The sequence below is a fragment of the Littorina saxatilis genome, linkage group LG15 (assembly GCF_037325665.1).
Source record: "Littorina saxatilis isolate snail1 linkage group LG15, US_GU_Lsax_2.0, whole genome shotgun sequence".
Taxonomy (NCBI): domain Eukaryota; kingdom Metazoa; phylum Mollusca; class Gastropoda; order Littorinimorpha; family Littorinidae; genus Littorina; species Littorina saxatilis.
In genome coordinates this window covers 37,477,315-37,499,830 of record NC_090259.1, presented here as the reverse complement: position 1 = coordinate 37,499,830, position 22,516 = coordinate 37,477,315, and the positions used below count along the sequence as shown (strand labels likewise).

Sequence of the window (22,516 nt, the reverse complement as noted above, 5' to 3'; positions counted from 1 at the left end):
GCCAGCAAAAACCCATCATTTATTTGATGGCTTTTTGATGGCTTGCCATCATTTTGCCATCATTTTGCCAGAATTTTGCCAGCAAAAACCCATCATTTATTTGATGGCTTTTTGATGGCTTGCCATCATTTTGCCATCATTTTGCCAGAATTTTGCCAGCAAAAACCCATCATTTATTTGATGGCTTATTGATGGCTTGCCATCAAAAACCCAGCATTTTGCCAGCATTTCGCCAGCATTTTGCCAGCATTTTGCAGGTTTTTAGTTCCATATAAAAAAAAACTTTTTTCCATATATTTTCCGTTAATGGCCCTTTACCTGCTGAAATTACCGGGCCACAACTGGCCCGGCAAAATGCCATATTTCTGTCTTTACCATTGCCAGCAAAATGCCAATAAGTTGCAGGAAATATACCAATACCACTGATTCGGATAGAATGACGGCTCTATTCATGTACTCGATCTGCACAGTCTTGTTAGCCCATAGATGGTTGTTAGAAGTCTATAAATATGCTTTGTTTTGTCATTTTTTACTGTGAATGTAATAACAATAACAAAACACAGCACATCAATGGACTTTTCAACCCATGCTGGCGGCAAGACGTGCGCAAATAAAGCAAAGGGCAATGCTGTCAAGCTGTACATTAGCAATATGCATATGCGTAATTATCAAATTCATCAGTAAAATGCAATTGAAATGCTAATCACATTTGTCGTGTAACTTATCTGGCAAGTAAAGGCAGTGGTTTTGACAGAATATCGTCATCAACGCAGTTATAGCGGGCACAACAACAATACAGTAATATATATTTAAAACAAAACAAATGTAAAGCTTCCAAACAGCAACGACTCATTACCGAAACATTACAGAAACGTACGCTTTGTTTTCAGTTGCTCACTGTTTTATTTTATTTGTACAGCGTTCTAAATTTCACACTCGAGACATGATGACCAAAGGCAGGAATGTTTCTTGTTCACTTCCCAGTAAACCTCCGTAGGATTGTCTTGATTCTGTCATTTCTCTGTTCGCATCCGCAACGTTGAGATAACGCTTCTTTTCTTTGTCCTGACGTCGTAGCCTACGGTAAGCCATTGAAACTCTCAAGTCCTCCTGCCGTTCACCTCTTGAAACATGAAAGCAAACGAGTTTTGTTGGTTTTAATTCATTATTCCATATCACACACACACACACACACACACACACACACACACACACACACACACACACACACACACACACACACACACACACACACACACACAACCAAACAACCAAACAAACGCAAGCATACACGCAGGCATGCAAGCAAACAGCACACGCACGCACGCACGCGCGCGCGCTCACACACACACACGCGCACACACACACGCGCACACACACACACACACACACACACACACACACACACACACACACACACATACACACACAGAGGCATTCTCACAGAGAGGACGACTTCTTGTAATCTATCATATTTTCTGAACTGACTAAAATGCCAAGCAGAAGTAAGGGGTCAACAGGAATATGTATTTTGATCTAACCTGCGAAGCTTACGTTGTCTCGGACAGCTCTCTTGCGTTTCTCTCAGGAACTGAGACCCAGGCGAGCTGCATCTTATCCAGTTGGGCAGTCAGACACTTGCACAAATCTTTGTCCTGGAGTGAATAGACACATACTCAATGTCAACATTCACAAGATGCAATTTGTTTGGTTACAAGTAAGCTTATGGTAATGCCTATGGTGCTTTTCTTTTGACAGAGACAAAACAAACTCAATCACACAAAGAAAGGAAAAAGGCACACACACACACACACACACACACACACACACACACACACACACACACACACACACACACAACCGCGCGCGCGGGCGCACACACACACACACACACACACAACCGCGCGCGCGGGCGCACACACACACACACACACACACACACACACACACACACACACACACAACCAAACAACCAAACAAACGCAAGCATACACGCAGGCATGCAAGCAAACAGCACACGCACGCACGCACGCGCGCGCGCTCACACACACACACGCGCACACACACACGCGCACACACACACACACACACACACACACACACACACACATACACACACAGAGGCATTCTCACAGAGAGGACGACTTCTTGTAATCTATCATATTTTCTGAACTGACTAAAATGCCAAGCAGAAGTAAGGGGTCAACAGGAATATGTATTTTGATCTAACCTGCGAAGCTTACGTTGTCTCGGACAGCTCTCTTGCGTTTCTCTCAGGAACTGAGACCCAGGCGAGCTGCATCTTATCCAGTTGGGCAGTCAGACACTTGCACAAATCTTTGTCCTGGAGTGAATAGACACATACTCAATGTCAACATTCACAAGATGCAATTTGTTTGGTTACAAGTAAGCTTATGGTAATGCCTATGGTGCTTTTCTTTTGACAGAGACAAAACAAACTCAATCACACAAAGAAAGGAAAAAGGCACACACACACACACACACACACACACACACACACACACACACACACAACCGCGCGCGCGGGCGCACACACACACACACACACACACAACCGCGCGCGCGGGCGCACACACACACACACACACACACACACACACACACACACACACACACACACACACACGCGCGCGTGCGCGCGCAGATTCTTTCTTACAGAGAGGACGACTTCTTAAAGTCTATTATATTTTGCGAACTGACTCAAACGTCCAGCAGAAGAAAGTTGAAAAAAAGACCGACAACGGAGGAAAAGAACAAGAAGATACTAGATCTAACGCCGTTGCGACGACCTGCTCACACAACTGTTTGTGAAACTCACCACGCTTGCTTCTAGCCGGAGGAGATCGGACGCGTACTGAAATCGAAGAAGGTGCTTTGGAAATTCCTTGAAGTTGAATGCAAAACAAATAACCGGACATCTGCAGAACCACCGCGGGCCGGATTTAGTTGACAATGCGTCATCATCACGAGTGACGTCAAGATATTTCGACATTTGTTTGTACATTACGTCACTCCAAGTGAGAAAGTCATACCGCTGTGCTGTCGCAGATCTTCTTGCCAGCAATTATCCAGCATTGGCCCACTGCTGGCGTGCCAGCAAAAACCCACCTATAATTGCCAGCAAATCGCCACCTATGGCCCAATGCTGGCAAACAAGCACTGGGCCACCAATGGCGTGCCAACAGTGGGCCAATTAAGGCATTTTACTGGCCGACAATATTACTGGAATGCCAGAGATGGGCCAGTGATGGCAAGCCATAACTGGGCCTTTGTTGGCAAACCATAATTGGCCCAGTGTTGGTTTTTTTATGGCCAGCTTTACCAAACTTGCCAGCAAAAAGCCAGCAGTGGCCCAGTTCTGGCATGTTTATTGGGATATATCACGCATTCACATCGGCCAGTAGATCAACAGCCTATAGGCGCTGCATCCACCTTTCACGGCCTATTATTCCAAGTCACACGGGTATTTTGGTGGACATTTTTATCTACGCCTATACAATTTTGCCAAGATAATGTTGTCAATCGTGGGATCTTTAACGTGCATATCCCAATGTAGTGTACACAAAGGGACCTCGGTTTATCGTCTCATCCGAAAGACTAGCACTTGAACCCACCACCTAGGTTAGGAAAGGGGGGAGAAAATTGCTAACGCCCTGACCCAGGGTCGAACTCGCAACCTCTCGCTTCCGAGCGCAAGTGCGTTACCACTCGGCCACCCAGACCATACCGAAGACCGTGACGGGTGGGTCACGCTCGCCGCCGCGAAGAACACGTCCGTAGTACTTACTGAACCTATTTTCTTTCATTTTGAGCACATTTTTAGAGTATGTATATATTTTTGAATCTAGGAGAAGATGAGGAATACAATGCAATCTATTTTAAATCTGTTTGCGAAAAATCGATTTTAATGACACAACTTTAATAATGAGCAAACTCATTAATTAAATTGTAAGCCTCCAAGCTGAAATGCAATACCAAAGTCCGGGCTTCGTCGAAGATTACTTGACCAAAATTTCAACCAATTTGCCTAAATAATGAAGGCGTGACAGTGCCGCCTCAACTTTCACAAAAAGCCGTATATGACGTCATCAAAGACATTTATCAAAAAATTGAAAAATCGTGTGGGGATATCATACCCAGGAACTTGCATGTGAAGTTTCATGAAGATCGGTCCAGTAGTTTTTACACACACTCACACACACACACACACACACACACACACACACACACACACACACTCACACACACACACGCACGCACACACACACACACACACACACACACACACACACACACATACACATATATATATATACACATATATATATACATACACATACCACCACCCTAGTCTCGATTCCTCGTCTATGTTAAAACATTTAGTCAAAACTTGACTAAATGTAAAAACAGGAGGCAAAAGCCTTCAACAATCGCGTTTGACGATGCCAGTCTATCAACCAGTAACATTCTTGTGCTGTGATACAACTGTGTCTATATTTTGGGATGCTGATAATGGTATACACGGTTCTTCTGCTGCAGTGAATGTGGTCATTTGGTCATTGTGTGGTGGGCATTTACACAATGGTGTTGGATTAGCCAGGAAGTTTTCTAGGTGTTTTCTTGTTGTTTTGAACAGTTGTCCTTGTTTATCATATCCCAATACACTGTACTATCAAATGTCCAACTTTGCCAAGGCACACTGCACAAACGCCAAAAATATAGATAGAGTTCATTGCTACATAAGCTACACCACAACGTGAGCTAAAAAGCAAACAAACAAACAAACATTGTTAGTCCACGCTAAAATCTCAAATGTACTTTTTATATTTAGTCAAGTTTTGACTAAATATTTTAACATCGAGGGGGAATCGAAACGAGGGTCGTGGTGTATGTGCGTGCGTGTGTGTGTGTGTGTGTGTGTGTGCGTGTGTGTGTGTGTGTAGAGTGATTCAGACTAAACTACTGGACCGATCTTTATGAAATTTGACATGAGAGTTCCTGGGTATGAAATCCCCGAACGTTTTTTTCATTTTTTTTTATAAATGTCTTTGATGACGTCATATCCGGCTTTTCGTGAAAGTTGAGGCGGCACTGTCACGCCCTCATTTTTCAACCAAATTGGTTGAAATTTTGGTCAAGTACTCTTCGACGAAGCCCGGGGTTCGGTATTGCATTTCAGCTTGGTGGCTTAAAAATTAATTAATGACTTTGGTCATTAAAAATCTGAAAATTGTAAAAAAAAAATAAAAATTTATAAAACGATCCAAATTTACGTTTATCTTATTCTCCATCATTTGCTGATTCCAAAAACATATAAATATATTATATTCGGATTAAAAACAAGCTCTGAAAATTAAATATATAAAAATTATTATCAATTTTTTTTTTCGAAATCAATTTAAAAACACTTTCATCTTATTCCTTGTCGGTTCCTGATTCCAAAAATATATAGATATGATATGTTTGGATTAAAAACACGCTCAGAAAGTTAAAACGAAGAGAGGTACAGAAAAGCGTGCTATCCTTCTCAGCGCAACGAATACCCCGCTCTTCTTGTCAATTCCACGTGCACTGCCTTTGCCACGGGCGGTGGAGTGACGATGCTACGAGTATACGGTCTTGCTGCGTTGCGTTGCGTTCAGTTTCATTCTGTGAGTTCGACAGCTACTTGACTAAATATTGTATTTTCGCCTTACGCGACTTGTTACATTTAGTCAAGTTTTGACTAAATGTTTTAACGTAGAGGGGGGAATCGAGACGAGGGTCGTGGTGTATGTGCGTGTGTGTGTGTGTCTGTGTGTGTGTGTAGAGCGATTCAGACTAAACTACTGGACCGATCTTTATGAAATTTGACATGAGAGTTCCTGGGTATGAAATCCCCGAACGTTTTTTTCATTTTTTTTATAAATGTCTTTGATGACGTCATATCCGGCTTTTCGTGAAAGTTGAGGCGGCACTGTCACGCCCTCATTTTTCAACCAAATTGGTTGAAATTTTGGTCGGGTAATGTTCGACGAAGCCCGGACTTCGGTATTGCATTTCAGCGTGGTGGCTTAAAAATTAATTAATGACTTTGGTCATTAAAAATCTGAACATTGTAAAAAAAAATATGTTTTTTATAAAACGATCCAAATTTACGTTTATCTTATTTTCCATCATTTGCTGATTCCAAAAACATATAAATATGTTATATTCGGATTAAAAACAAGCTCTGAAAATTAAATATATAAAAATTATTATCAAAATTAAATTTTCCAAATCAATTTAAAAACACTTTCATCTTATTTCTTGTCGGTTCCTCATTCCAAAAACATATAGATATGATATGTTTGGATTAAAAACACGCTCAGAAAGTTAAAACGAAGAGAGGTACAGAAAAGCGTGCTATCCTTCCCAGCGCAACTACTACCCCGCTCTTCTTGTCAATTTCACTGCCTATGCCGTGAGCGGTGGACTGACGATGCTACGAGTATACGGTCTTGCCGCGTTGCATTGCGTTCAGTTTCATTCTGTGAGTTCGACAGCTACTTGACTAAATGTTGTATTTTCGCCTTACGCGACTTGGTTTTTTTTAAACTCGGATCTCGATGTTGTGGTAGTGGTTGTTTTTGTTGTTCGCTTTGCGTTTGTTGTTATAATTTTCATTCTTTTTTTTTCTTTCTTTCTGTCTTTCTGTCTTTCTTTCTTTCTTTCTTTCTTTATTTATTTTTTATTTGCTGACAGAAATTAGTTACCTCAAAAAGATCTTCAGGACAGGGCTGAACTGGTTCAGTGAAAAAGTTGGAGTAAGTCAGACGATAAGATGAGTTTTCGTTGCCAATAACAAAGGGATCGTAGAATACGCCGAACCACCCAGGATTTGTCATCAGAAACTGCATGCTGTAGACGCCCTGAGATGTCAGATAGTGCAGATTGTCCAGACCTAATTAAAAAAAAGATTAGAATAGCAAATAACAAAGAAAACATTCGAACAGAAATAGACGTCATTTGTACAGTTATCTATGCAATGACTCAGTCCATTCCCTAATCCCAACCTCTGACCTTTTTCGGTTTTTTTTTTTTTTTTTTTTTTCCAAACTTGATGATATTCACATAACGATATACATTCGACTATTGCCACATAATGATCGCACAACTGCGGTAAACTCAGGTCGAACTTTCGCCGCGGCAGACGAATGGTCCCCAGGACGAAATATCTGTCAGATAAACATATTGTTAACGTGTTGCGCTTGTTTTCATACTCGTTGTGTAAACACCCAGCGGTGCAGGTCGTTGAGGGACGTTTTGTTTGAACCGAAATGTTCCCTGGGTGCGATATTCGGAGTACTACAAGGGGATTTCCTGCAGCATGTGTCGTATCAGGAAACAGAAGCTGGGTTTTTACTTCAGAGTACCGAGTTTCTGCAGGACACAACCAGCGTAATGTATCAACGATATGATTTTTCATCTCTCGTTTGTTTCCACCTTATCCAACAACATCAAAATACGCTTTATAATGAACCTAAAGACTGCTATAACTTTAAAATTCAACAAAAAGTAATGGCCATACCGACGAAGTAGTTTTTAGAGGTTGGAGTGAGGGTGAGGTTGTCTCCAAAGCCGTTCTTCAGGGCGGACCAGGTGTTGGGCATGGACATGGAGGTCTTGGTGAAGGGGTAGGTCGCTCCTCCCCACGCCAGCTCGCACTTTACCTGCAACAGGTGCAAAAATATGTTAAGGAGTAAGTTGCTTCCACGCACACCAGCACGCATTTGTCCTGCGACAAGGGTGAACAGGGTAACTGTCTCAGTTCAAAGCACATTGTTTTGTCGTGCGACAAGGGTGAACAGGGTAACTGTCTCAGTTCAAAGCACATTGTTTTGTCGTGCGACAAGGGTGAACAGGGTAACTGTCTCAGTTTAAAGCACATTGTTAACAACTACAAACACAAAATTGAGGAACATATTTTCCCGTGAAAACAGTTCGGGTAACCATCTCAGATTTGGCTTGGCCTATATATATATATATATATATATATATACTAGAATGAATACCCGCTTCGCCGGGTAGCCGGCTTCGCCGGGAAGAAGTACTTAGAGCCGTACGCCGGCTTCGCCGGGTCCGAACAATGGACCCGCCAAGCTTAGGTCCCTCCCAGATTCGTGGAATGGGAACTGCACGAAAATGATTCAGTGGCCATAATGCCATTCCTGACCATACCGAGTCCCATCCTTGTCGACGAATGTAACCGTGTTAATCACCTTTGGAGGCGAACTCCACTCAAACAGGATTGAGCAATTTAGAGGTTATCTCTAAGCCCTTTTGAACTGTTATGGCTTCTCAAAGGAAGGCCAGTACATACAAATACACAAAAGCCGCCAGACCACATCACAAACAGAACTGAACAATCCCCAGGTGTTGCCCACATAGAGACACACACACACACACACACACACACACACACACACACACACACACACACACACACACACACACACACACACACACACACACACAAACACAGAGAAGCCGTATATATAGAGAGATAGATGACAGTGTATTTTTCGCGTGGCTATAAATTGATTCGACCTTTGCACTTTTACAGTGAGGATAATTTACGGGTCCAATTTACGTTCTGGACACTGCGGTGACCTTCTAAAAATAGTAACAGAACGCTGGGAATATCCGAAGATGCCCCACTCATACTATAGTGCACCATACGAAGGAAGGGAGGTAAACGCTGAAAACCTGGAGAAGATAAGGAAGAGTTACTTATAATGGTGAAATGAACACAAAAACCAAAATCGGTTCAGCGCTGCGCGCTGAGAGCACGTGTTGAAATATCTCATCGATGATATTGTGTCCGGGGTGTAGCTGAATACGGTGTCCAAATTTGAAAAAGATCCACCGAGAACTTTGGCGTTGTGATGTGGTGTAGCGGCTTTGGTGTGTCGTGATGTGTCAAGTTGTATCATAATGAGTTCGTTAAAACTTTGAGAAAGTTAAGAAGTACTGACCCGAAAGCATACTGGAATCTTCTAAATAAAAACAAAAAGAATAATTCCAAAACTAACTATCCAACTTGTTCTGAGTTTTTCGAACATTTCACTAAACTACAAGAGTGTGATGAAAATGATATGGATGATAGTAATGAACATTTAAATGAAGCAAGTAATGAATTTCTTAATGCGCCTTTTACAAAGGAGGAAGTTATCAAATGTATAGACAAGCTAAAAAACAATAAGGCATGCGGTCAGGATAAAATAATTAATGAATATTTAAAAGCGTCACATGATCGAATGATTGATATTTATGTATTGTTGTTTAATGTTGTTTTGCAGTCAGGAAAGGTTCCAACACAATGGGCCGTAGGTGAAATTATTCCATTGTACAAAAATAAAGGCTCTCAAGCTGACCCCACAAATTATAGAGGAATTACTATACTCAGCTGCTTCGGAAAACTTTTCAGTGCAATTTTAAATGATAGGTTATCAAACTTTTTGGAGAGTAATAACAAATTAGGTCAAGAACAAACAGGTTTCCGCACAGGTTTTTCAACACTAGACCATGTTTTTACTTTGCATTGTATATTAAACTTTTTTCTCAACAAAAAGAAGCGACTGTTTTGTGCATTTGTAGACTATGAAAAAGCGTTTGATAAAGTTCGCCGTGCATTTCTATGGGAGAAATTAGTTAGTTCTGATGTTAATGGGAAGTTTTTAAAAACTGTAAGAAATTTGTATGAAAATGCCAAATCTTGTGTTAAAGTTAATAGTGAGTGTTCTGGATATTTTCCCAGTTTGTGTGGAGTTAGACAAGGGGAAAACTTGTCACCGTTGTTTTTTGCTCTATTTTTAAATGATCTAAAGCCTTTTCTGTTGGAAAACAGTAATGGTTTACAATCTATGTCAAGAGAGGCTATTGTGGCTGGAATGGATGATACGGATGTAAATGCTTTGTTTCAAATGTTTTTATTACTGTATGCGGATGATACTGTGATCTGCTCAGAGTCGGAAAAAAACCTGCAAGAATGTTTAAACAAAATGCACGAATACTGTTTAAAATGGCGTCTAAATATTAATGTAAACAAAACGAAAGTTATAGTTTTTTCCAGAGGTAAAATTAGAAATAAACCACTGTTTACGTACAATGGCAATTTAATCGAAGTAGTGTTTGATGTAATGTACTTGGGCCTTAAGATTAATTATAATAATACATTTTCAGTCGCACAAAAGAATCTATATGATCGTGCCTCAAGGGCAATGTTTGTTCTTTTGCGCACTTGTAGACAATTGTCACTACCTGTGGACATACAAGTTGACCTGTTCGATAAAATGATTGCTCCAATTTTATTGTATGGATGTGAAGTATGGGGTTTTGGTTCCTGTGAACTTGCTACTAAACTTCAATTGCGTTTTTATAAAATTGTTTTCAAACTAAAAAAATCAACTCCAAATGCTATGATATTTGGTGAACTTGGAAGATATCCACTAGATGTTAATATGAAATGTAGAATGCTTTGCTATTGGTATAAACTGATTAGTCCTATTCATAAAAATAAATTTTCAAGTATTGTGTATTGCTTTACTTATAGATTGTATATCAACAAGATGATTGAATCCAAGTACTTATGTTTCATTGAAAAAACCTTAAATGAAATTGGTCTCTCTGGCCTTTGGACTTCTCAAGAAAATATTCAATACTCAAGCACATGGTTTAAAAAGAAAGTAAAAAGAAGTCTATATGACCAGTATATCCATAAATGGTTTACAGAAATTGGAACAAAAAATATGTTTTGGAATTATCGAATGTTCAAAGATATTTTTGCATGTGAAGACTACGTCACAACCCTGCCATATCAGCAATGTGTTTCAATGATGAAGTTTAGAACATTAAACAACAATTTACCTGTACAGAAAGAACGTTATCTTAACATCCCGAGGTCAGAAAGAACTTGCACCAAATGTGTATCGCATGACATAGGTGATGAATTCCATTATTTATTTGTCTGTGATTTTTTCAAAGAAGAAAGAGCTGAGTTGTTACCACCTTACTATTGGAAAAAACCTAATGCACTTAAATTTAAAAAGTTGTTTGCTACTAAGAAAAAGAAATTGCTAAAGAATATTTTGGACTTTACTAATAGAATTTGTAACAGTTTTTCATAATTTTTTTAATATTTTTTATTTTTTATTTTTTTATTTTTAATTTATTATATTAGCATATATCATGATTGTATTGATTGTATTTATTGTTCAAAATGCCCCCATGGGTTATGGACCAATAAACTTGAACTTGAACTTGAACTTGGTATGGGGGCCCGGGTAGCTGAGGTGGAACCAAAATCGGTTCAGCGCTGCGCGCTGAGAGCACGTGTTTTTTTTTTGTGTTTTTTTTGTGTGTTTTTTAAATCTCAGTTGCATGCAGGCTGCTTCAACCCTTTCTTTTTTGCCTTTTTTTTTTGTTTTTTGTTTTTTTGTTGTTGTTGGCGGGGAGCATCCTTCTTCATTGATTTTTTTTTTTTTTTTTTTTAAGTAATGTTTTTACTATAACATTAACATTACTATATCTAAATGTATTTTAAGCAACTTTTCTATATAATAATTCCCTCTCAAAAATGCATACAATATCCAGAGGGGAGCCATATCTATAAATACCAACACACATTTTGGCTATCACAATCAAATAATTCACATAACTTATTAGTGCCTTGGAACTTTGTGAATTTTCAAATACGCCCAAAAAAACTTCCTTTACGGTAATTTTAATAATCATATTATATTTACAATTCACTTTATCCTCAACGCATTTCCAAATGGACATAATTTTCGGGCAAAAGTAAAAAATTTTTTCAATATAATCAATTTCGTTCTCACAGTGAGTACAGCAATTACTCACGGAAATGCCTATTTTATACAATAAAATATTTGTGGGGTAAATATTGTGCAATATTTTCCAATGCAACATTCGCAATCTTGTTTCAGTGGTTACTTTGTTTACCATTAACCATTGCTCTTTTCCCGGCCTGAAATCAAATTTATGTTCCCAAAATTTAACTACAACCGGCTCCACATATTTTTCCTTTATAATTAATTTGCGAAATTGACAAGGCTTACTCAGGTTCTTTAAATCGTTGAATCCACATACATTTCCATTTGCAGAGCGTAGTGTTGCTGCTTTAATTGCTGTACAAATCACCCTATATTCAAAGAATCTTGTGGGCTTACATCCAACCTTTTGCTGCATAATATTAAAGGGCACAATCTCATTACCAACATATACATCCTTTACTCGACAAACGCCTGCTTTAATCCAGTCGCTAAAAAACAGGGTTTGGCCGCAATAGATTATATCCTTGCTGTTCCATAAACACGTATCTCTTAATAGCATGTCTCCACCTACTGCTCTCTGAATCATGTCCTTATTTTTCAACCAACAAATTAAAACTTGTTTCCAAAATACATTTTTAATTAATCCCAATCCTTTAAATTTTTTTACCGTGGTGTTAGAGTGGAAGCAACACAACCTTTCACCAAGCTTCGAGAACATATGTATCGGTATTTGTTTCCAACTTTCCTGCTTTTCGTTCAATAAATTTGCCGCCCAGGACAACAAACAAGAGGACTGCATATCAATGACATCAATCATTTTTAAACCCCCATCAGGAAACTCTTGACACATCACTTTTCTTTTAACTTTCTCAAATGCCTTAGTGTTTGAAAATCGTTTTTTCCAAATAAATCTGTAAAACATAGTATTTATCTCAGTCAATACCTTTTCGGGTATTACCAGTGCTTGCAATGGGTAAATAATCTGCGATAACAAAAGAGATTTCACAATGCATATTTTCCCCATGATACTACAATTTCGTTTAAACCATTTTACAATGTTGCGTCGTATATTTTCAATACGGCTTGTCCAGTTTTCTTCAATCTCAGAGACCGATGAGGAGCTACTGAAATAAATTCCCAAAATCTTCACTTTTGTAGTCCACCTTAACCCGCACTCATTTTCATTACCATATTTATTACTGCCCAAGGCCATGATTTCAGTTTTTTGTCTATTCATTGCCAAACCAGAGAATTTGGAAAAATAGGTAACAAGGGTTAATGCGTTTTTTAACTCATCCATATCGTTCAGAAATAGGGTCACATCATCAGCATATAATAATATCTTAAAGAACATATCATAATTATCATTAGTTTCTTTTGGCAGAGGCAGACCCTTAATTGAACCATCATTTCGAATTTTCAGGGCCAACAATTCTAATGCAAGGATGAAGGCCATCGGTGAAAAAGAACAGCCCTGTCTGATACCTGCGTTCAATTCAATACATTCTGATAACCAGCCCATAAAATTGATACAACTTTCCGATTTATACAATAGAATCTCTACCCATCTTACAAAGACGGCACCAAAATTAAATCGTTTAAATGCATACACAATATACTCTTTGGAAATCGTGTCAAATGCAGCTTTATAGTCCAGTGCTACAAGGAACCCAGGTTTATTATATTCGTTTACATACGATACTAAATCGTCTATTTGCCGGATCGCTGAACTAATGGTTCGACCCTTCAAAAAACCATACTGATCTTCACCAATAATATCTAAAATAACTTTAGATAGGCGAACTGAAAGAGTCTTCGCCAATATTTTATAATCAGTGTTTAATAGTGAAATCGGTCGCCAATTATTAAGGTCGTCCCTTGGTAATTGTTTACCCTTATGAATTAATATCATTATTGCCCGTTTTTGTGTGACGGTTAATTCTCCCTTTAAAAAAGATGCATGAAAGGAATTCAATACCATGTGTTTTATTTTACACCAGAAGAACTTCATAAAGGAGGTTGTAATACCATCACATCCAGGGGAGGAACCGTTTTTCATATTTTTTAAGGATGTCGACAATTCTGTTAAAGTGATCGGACTATCAATTCCAGTCTTCTGCTGTTCTGTTAATTGAGGAACTTCAACACCATCCAAAAACTGTTCAACCAAATTTTCATCAAACTCAATATTTTTTTCGTATCTCCTTCTAAAAAACTGGACTTGTTCAGTCAAAATATCATCCTGATTTGTTATCACCTGACCATCTGCTTTAGCAAGACGATCCATAATTTTCGCGTTCGAGTGTGTTTTTTCCATATTGAGAAAATACTTTGTATTTTTTTCTCCTTCTTCAATAAATTTAATTCGGGACCTAGTTTGGGCTCCCTTAGCTTCCTGTATTGAATAAATTTCCAGTTCAGCTTTTACTTTATCTTTTTCCATCAACAATTCGTTATTATCTTGATCTAAAACAAGGGCTTTGTCAATCCTATTCAAATTTTCCAACAATTCCCCATGTCTATTAAACTTACATCTATTTTTTTCCTTACTGTACCGAATACAAAATTCTCTTATTTTAATCTTACACAAGTCCCATTTTACGTGATCCTCCCTTATTTCATCTTGTATCTCAAATTCTTCCAACATCAAATTCAATTCATCAACAAAGATATGATCCTTTAACAAACTATCATTAAATTTCCAATATGATGGACCACGCTGAAATGAACATAATTTATATGTTATGTTAACCGACCTATGGTCGGATTGTGCAACGGAACATATATTACAGTCTCTAATATTATTTAGCACAGAGTCGGAAACAAAAATGTAATCCAATCTGCGAGCAATGAAAGGATTTTTTCTTGACCACGTAAATTCCCTTTCCTGTGGCCAGAATAACCTCCACATATCATTTAACTCACTATTTTCCAAGAACTTTTTAAAGCGATTAACATCCCCCACATTATGTTTTTCTCCACTAATAATGTCTTCTTCATTATCAATTACGCAGTTAAAATCTCCACACACTATGTAGTTCAACATATTCAGCGACTGAATGTGCTTTTCCAACTTTTCAAACAAAAGATATTTGTCTTTACCAATCGTTGGAGCATATACATTCGAGATACAAACGTCCTCATTCTGCAGAGAAATTCGTACCGTCAAAATCCTGCTATTTCGATAAATACACGTCACAGGATACTGAAAACTCTTTTTAATAAAAATGATTTGTCCCATACTGTGTTTTGTACCACAACAATAAAACATTTGACCTCCCCATTCTTTTTCCCAAACTGTAATATCGGTTTCATGTACATATGATTCCTGCACACAAATAATATCGTACGATAGTTTCTTTAAATATCGAAAAAAAGTCTTCCTCTTTGTCGTATTTCTCAGTCCATGAATATTAATACTTGTTATCTTTTTTCTGAGAGCACGTGTTGAAATATCGACCAGGTTGTGTCCTGTCCCGGGTCTACCTGAATATGCCCACCAAATTTGAAGCAGATCCATCGAGAACTTTGGCCGTGCATCGCGCACAACCACACACACACACACACACACAGACAGACAGACAGACACTAGTCGTATATATATATATATATTATTAGGTCAGAAACTATTCATTTGGTCACAAACACCCTTCCTGCTTGCTCCGATGAATTCGAGTGTGTGTGTGTGTGTGTGTGTGTGTGCGTGCGTGTGTGTGTGTGTGTGTGTGTGTGTGTGTGTGTGTGTGAGTGTGTGTGTGTGTGTGTGTGTGTGTGTGTGTGTGTGTGTGTGTGTGTTGCCTTACCTGAAACGGACGTGGAGCCCCCACTGGCTGAATGATGTACACTCCGTCATCGCCTGGTGACCTAAACCCTCTGTTGTACGGCTCTGTGCAGTCTGTAACACACACGCACACACACACACACACACACACACACACACACACACACACACACACACACACAAACACACAAACACACACACACACACATATACACATACACACACACATATACACATACACACACACAGACGGACAAAAACACACACATACACACATAAACACACATACACACATACACACATACACACACACACACACACACACACACAAATCTGCAAGTTTTGAAGCAATCAGCCGTATCTCCGGATCCCTGTTTGTTGTGTCACCCCTCAAAACAGAAGCCTTAACCTCCAGTCTTCGATCTCGCACTCGGTTTCTACGTATCTCAGTCGAAGTGAGTGGCTGGACGCAACATCAAAATAGAAATCAAAATAGCACTATTCTCTAGCCGTACAAAAGTACGTGTTATAAATAATTAACAGGTCTCTTTATCTCTATGCCAAAGATACATTTTTCTGAGTTTGAATCTGCTTCTATTTTTGTTGAATTTGAGACCATTTGAGACCTACTTTCAGGTCGATTTATGAAAGGGGAAGGGGGGGTACCTTTTTCAGTGGCTACGGTGCGAACACTGACTAAGATTGTGAAGGATATACAGTATGAGGCTTAGAAGGGGTTAAGTACCAAACAATCCTTGAATATTTACCTCGAATGAGTCGTTCACAGCTGCTTCCGCCATACTGAGGAGGGCACCAGCACTCATTTCCGTTCACGTGACCACCGTTCTGACACGTCAGTTCCGTTGTTGTTTGCACTTCCGCTTCCGTGGTCGTTTCTATATGTGGTTGATTCTGATTGGACAGAACTTTTTTTTAACTATATTGATTTGTTAATCAATTTGTGTTAAAAAAAAACCAAGAATTGTAGGTTAATGGAACGTTTAATTATTGACAAATCAAAACTATACATTTACAGTACCTCGACCCAGTGGTCTTTTAAATAGACAGACAGAAGAAAACAAATATGGTACAATAATGAACTTATCTCTAAATCGTCGGTGTCTCTCGCATGCAAGATGTCGACGAGGTAATACATTTTTTTTGTTCAATGCCCAATCAATATCCAACCAATAGATTAAAAAAAAATAGCACATTTTTGAAATCATTTTACGTCACATGCAATTTCACAGCTGTTTAATTTTAAATCGTCATTTTATGAGTAACGAAAAACCCACTATGGTGCATTTGTTCAACTCAGTTAGGTGTCTGACGTAGCACGTCACCCTTTGTTTTCCTGAATAAAAATCAGTGGCTTGTGCCCTTTTCATAACAAAAACAAAGTCGTTTTCTATCTCCGATGACTCACACAAGGTGTCCTAAAACAAATTTGCCTCATACAAAAAGACTGCTAAAAAAGCAACCAACCAATGTTTTTTATATGAGACGAAAAAACGAGGTCCCTTCGTGTACACTACATTGGGGTGTGCACGTTAAAGATCCCACGATTGACAAAAGGGTCTTTCCTGGCAAAATTGTATTGGCATAGATAAAAAAAAAATGTCCACCAAAATACCCGTGTGACTTGGAATAATAGGCCGTGAAAAGTAGGATATGCGCCAAAATGGCTGCGATCTGCTGGTCGATGTGAATGCGTGATGTATTGTGTAAAAAATTCCATCTCACACGGCATAAATAGATCCCTGCGCCTTGAGTCCGAGTCTAGAGATACGCGCGCGATATATATGACTTCATATAACATATATAACATACTAGAATGAATACCCGCTTCGCCGGGTAGCCGGCTTCGCCGGGAAGAAGTACTTAGAGCCGTACGCCGGCTTCGCCGGGTCCGAACAATGGACCCGCCAAGCTTAGGTCCCTCCCAGATTCGTGGAATGGGAACAGCACGAAAATGATTCAGTGGCCATAATGCCATTCCTGACCATATCGAGTAACATCCTTGTCGACGAATGTAACCGTGTTAATCACCTTTGGAGGCGAACTCCACTCAAACAGGACTGAGCAAGTTATGGCTTCTCAAAGGAAGGCCAGTACATAAAATTACGTTAAAATTAATATTAAAAGTCCTACGGTTTTGAGCCATTAAGGACTTGAGTGTTTGTCCGCTTTCAAAAAGAGGAAAGAAAGAAACAAAAAATAAGGAGAGGAGGGCAGGGGGTGGGGTTGAGTTGATAATGCTCTGTGGAATTTGTTAAAATGAAAAGTAGTTAAGATGTTTCTTGGTAAGAATTATAAGTCTGTATTCTATATCTTGAATAACGGGCTTGTAATATTATTTTTTTTTATTTCAAATCGAGTTAAAAAGTGGAACCTTTCAGGATCACCAATAAAACCAAATAGATGAGCAAGTAAGAGGAACACGAACAATAAATCTCAAAACTTTTTACAAATAAAAGGATTAAGATGTAAGCCACGAAGGCCGTGGTAATAAAAACAATATGTACAGTTTGGCGACTAGTGGGCCTTGGGTGAGGATATAAAATTACACAAAAGCCGCCAGACCACATCACAAACAGAACTGAACAATGCACAGGTGTTGCTCACATAGAGACACACACACAAACACACACACACACAAAAACACAGAGAAGCCGTATCTATAGAGAGATAGATGACAGTGTATTTTTCGCGTGGCTATAAATTGATTCGACCTTTGCACTTTTACAGTGAGGATAATTTACGGGTCCAATTTACGTTCTGTACACTGCGTTGACCTTCTAAAAATAGTAACAGTAACAGAACGCCGGGAATATCCGAAGACGCTCAGCGCAGTGGACAGCGCAGTGACATTCTAAAAATAGTAGTAACTTACAACTGAACGGGAAAGCCACACGAAGGAAGGGAGATAAACGCCAAACACTGGAGAAGATAAGGAAGAGTTACTTATAATGGTGAAATGAACACAAAAACCCAAATCAGTTCAGCGCTGCGCGCTGAGAGCACGTGTTGAAATATCTCATCGATGATATTGTGTCCGGGGTGTAGCTGAATACGGTGTCCAAATTTGAAAAAGATCCACCGAGAACTTTGGCGTTGTGATGTGGTGTAGCGGCTATGGTGTGTCGGTATGGGGGCCCGGGTAGCTGAGGTGGAACCAAAATAGCTGAGGTGGAACCAAAATCGGTTCAGCGCTGCGCGCTGAGAGCACGTGTTGAAATATCTCATCGATGAGGTTGTGTCCGGGGTCTCTCTGAATAAGCCCACCAAATTTGAAGCAGATCCATCGAGAACTTTGGCCGTGCATCGCGCACAGACAGACACACACACAGACACACAGACACTAGTCGTATATATATATATAGATATAACATTTGAATTAAATGAATACATGTTACTCAAGCCGCGAAATATTCATAGCGTATTGCCCATGGTAATACAGATCTTGAAATAAAATGAAACAAGTCGCGTAAGGCGAAAATACAACATTCAGTCAAGCTGTCGAACTCACAGAATGAAACTGAACCAGAACGCAATGCAATTTTTCAGCAAGACCGTATACTCGTAGCATCGTCAGTCCACCGCTCGTGGCAAAGGCAGTGAAATTGACAAGAAGAGCGGGGTAGTAGTTGCGCTGAGAAGGATAGCACGCTTTTCTGTACCTCTCTTCGTTTGAACTTTCTGAGCGTGTTTTTAATCCAAACATATCATATCTATATGTTTTTGGAATCAGGAACCGACAGGGAATAAGATGAAAGTGTTTTTGAATTGATTTCGACAATTTAATTTTGATCATAATTTTTCTATTTTTAATTTTCAGAGCTTGTTTTTAATCCAAATATAACATATTTATATGTTTTTGGAATCAGAAAATAATGAAAAATAAGATAAGCCTGGCGTCCTTTAAAAAGGACGCTTACATTTTCCCCATCTGATTTACAACACAGACTCTGAGAAAGGTCTAAGTCACTGATTGGTGTAAGGGAGGTAACAACGTTTCAGAAGCTGAGTTGGAGAAAGTTATCTCTCTTGGCAGTAAAGTGTCATGGTGGACAGCATTCAAAATCCACATGCTGAGCAGATCAAGATGAGTTCCAAAAGAAGGTAAGGCTATATTTGTGTAATTATCAACATTTTTAATATCATTACTGAAGGTAATTTGAAGACAAAGGCATAATCTAGAAACATATTTTTTCTTTTTGTGAATATAGTCCATAGTTTGTGTTATAGGCAGTTTCGATCTGGTGTTCCTTTAAAAAGGACGCTAGGGCTAAATGGCCAGAGGTTTTTTCATGTACGGGTTGGGTTTGTTTCAGATTCACTGTGAACGAGGTAATAGATATGCTTGAAGATGATGACTTATTTCAAAGAGCTGACATCTTTCTCGACCCTCCTGAAGTTGATGAGTTGACTGATGAAGATAGTGGTGATGAAGATGGGGAGTGTGCTGTCCACAACTTGTCCGGACGACAACTGACTGCCAGTGCCACAGCTACTATTGTGGGACTCAGTGGCAGAACTACATTGGGAGAGGAGAACAGTGGAGGTGATGGATATGTAAGTTTCTCTGCAACATGCAGAGACAATTGACATTCTTTTCAGGGGGGGGGAGGGAGAGGGAAGGGGGAGGCATTTAGGGTACTCACCCACTCGAAAGAACACATAGTTGTAGAGAAGAGACTCACTCCTCCACCCTCACCTCACACCCACCCCAGCCACACCTACATGTTATTCTATCGCTTGAATCTCGTACCCTTGGTAACAATGTCTGTTGGAGAAATGTAACATTGTTGCTACTTTATAAGGCCATCAATCCAATAGGCAAAAATGCTTGGGTTCAACCCTTTATCGGAGGAAGTATGGGCGGGGTTTGGGGGTATCTTATCACATGAAACAAGCTAAACAATGTCGTTCTTGTTCTGCTGTTCTAGGTTCCTGATGACCAGGCCCAAACTTACACAGAAGATGACGGAGATGAACCTGGTGACACTGACGATCCTGATTTTGAACCAGATGATGAACAACCGTCAACATCAGCAGCAATTCGTGAAAGCCGACCAAGAAAAAGAAGCCAGCCAGCGTCCAAGCAGAGTACGACCAAGCGGAGGAAGCGTGCAAAAGCTCCAGCACCGCAGCCTGAAAGAACGTGGAAACGGGCTGATCTATCAGGAAGACAAAAGGACCGGTTTCCCTGGAATTCGCCTCCACCAGACGCATCCAAAATCCCTCAGGATCCATTAGGAATATTTGAACTCTTCTACAATGATGAGGTCATTCAGTTTATCAAAGATGAGTCTGAGAAGTATGCAAAATCCAAAGGACATCATTCTTTCAAAGTCACAGGAGACGAAATTCGGACCTTCCTTGGGATTCTGCTTGTATGTGGCTACGCCACAGTTCCACGACGCAGGATGTTTTGGTCGAACGACGACGATGTACGTAACGCAGCCATTGCCTCAGCCATGACAAGAGACAGATTTGATGAAATCCTAAAGTACTGTCACGTTAGTGACAATGACAACCTCGACGCTGGTGACAAGATGGCCAAAATCAGGCCATTGATTACCATGCTCAATGAGAGATGCCTCATGTACTTAAAAAAATCATGAAGCAACAACATTTGAGTATCGACGAGAGCATGATCCCATACTATGGGAGACACGGTGCAAAGCAATTCATTAGAGGGAAGCCTGTACGCTTCGGATACAAGATGTGGGTGCTGGCCACACCCCTTGGGTACTGCGTCCAGTTTGAACCCTACCAAGGAGCAAAAGGCAGGCAAGCTAATGCAGATGAGTATCCAGGCATTGGAATGGGTGGAGCCGTGGTGGTTGACCTCATCTCTGAGCTGGAGGAAGAGGAGCCGGAAGATTGTTACCATCTGACCTTTGATAACCTGTTTACAAGTCTGAAGCTTGTTGACGTCCTCACGAGCAAGAAGATTGGATGTACAGGAACGGTTCGTGCCAACAGGACCGAGCAGTGCCCACTGAAGTCAATCAATGAAATGAAGAATACCAAGAGAGGCACTTACGACTTTCAACAGGCCGAAAACACAGGAGTGATAGTGGTTCGATGGAACGACAACAACATCGTCAACGCTGTCTCCAATGCAGCAGGAGTCAACCCTCTGCAGTCAGCCTCCCGGTGGTCCAAGGCAGAGAAAAAACGAGTCAAGATCTCGCAGCCCTTCCTGATCAAACACTATAACAAGACAATGGGCGGGTGCGACAGAATGGACCAGAACATTGCCAAATACCGAGTCTCCATACGATCCAAGAAATGGTGGTGGGCCATTTTCAGCTTCTGTCTTGACCTGTGTGTGCAGCAAACATGGCACATGTACAGGGCAACACCTGCCTCAGAGTACATTCCCATGGATCTTCTGGCAGTTCGGCGTGCCATCGCGGACATCTACCTCAAGAGGTCACACGCTGCTGCCCGTCTGGAGCTCCCTAACCATCCTGTCGGACGTGTGGCAAAACTGGACAGAAGAGTTCCACCAGCAATCAGATGTGATGGGTTGGATCTCCAAGCAGAGAAGATGCGCACAATGTGGCAAAAAGGTCAAACAAATCTGCCTGAAGTGCAATGTCCCTCTGCACCGAAAGTACTGTTTTGTGGCATTTCATACTCCTGTGTAATCGGTAACTGACCACTTGACCACTCACAATGAAAGTGAAAAGCTCTGACGAGCTGTACAAAAATCGTTGAAAGCAATTTTGTTTGCACAGATTATTCACATTGGCAGGGTAACAGGAGAGTGACTTGCACCATGTTCAGAGGTTGTTTTTGTTTTTTTGTTTGTTTATTTTTTTAAAATAATGGACAGTTAATCCGTTACTTTGTATTGTTTATAAACCGAAAGTTAAAAACTTTTTTGAAA

The 22,516-nt window shown here is 40.0% G+C and overlaps 2 protein-coding genes and 1 long non-coding RNA gene across 3 annotated transcripts; 2 read left to right on the top strand and 1 right to left on the bottom strand.

Annotated features, from left to right (window-relative positions):
* Positions 1–296: 296 nt before the first annotated feature.
* On the bottom strand, positions 297–1,953 carry LOC138949246 (uncharacterized). Its single transcript, XR_011450208.1, has 2 exons — positions 1,542–1,953; positions 297–1,123 (listed from the first exon to the last, which is right to left on the bottom strand). It is a non-coding gene; the product is annotated as an uncharacterized lncRNA (long non-coding RNA).
* Positions 1,954–19,524: 17,571 nt separating this feature from the next.
* On the top strand, positions 19,525–22,114 carry LOC138949245 (piggyBac transposable element-derived protein 3-like). Its single transcript, XM_070321024.1, has 3 exons — positions 19,525–19,734; positions 19,947–20,187; positions 20,562–22,114. Exons 1-3 carry the CDS (start codon positions 19,676–19,678, stop codon positions 21,237–21,239), a joined length of 978 nt encoding a protein of 325 aa, XP_070177125.1. The 5' UTR covers positions 19,525–19,675; the 3' UTR covers positions 21,240–22,114.
* LOC138948009 (piggyBac transposable element-derived protein 2-like) lies at positions 21,341–22,285 on the top strand. Its single transcript, XM_070319537.1, has one exon. It carries the CDS (start codon positions 21,341–21,343, stop codon positions 22,283–22,285), a length of 945 nt encoding a protein of 314 aa, XP_070175638.1.
* Positions 22,286–22,516: the final 231 nt, after the last annotated feature.

What these genes read in the sequence shown, in the direction of transcription:
- LOC138949245 (XM_070321024.1), top strand. Translation starts at nt 19,676, where the DNA reads ATGGTGGACAGCATTCAAAATCCACATGCTGAGCAGATCAAGATGAGT. An exon ending in AAGATGAGTTCCAAAAGAAG is followed by an intron (nt 19,735 to 19,946) that starts GTAAGGCTATAT and finishes GGTTTGTTTCAG; the next exon opens with ATTCACTGTGAACGAGGTAA. An exon ending in ACAGTGGAGGTGATGGATAT is followed by an intron (nt 20,188 to 20,561) that starts GTAAGTTTCTCT and finishes CTGCTGTTCTAG; the next exon opens with GTTCCTGATGACCAGGCCCA.
- LOC138948009 (XM_070319537.1), top strand. Translation starts at nt 21,341, where the DNA reads ATGTGGGTGCTGGCCACACCCCTTGGGTACTGCGTCCAGTTTGAACCC.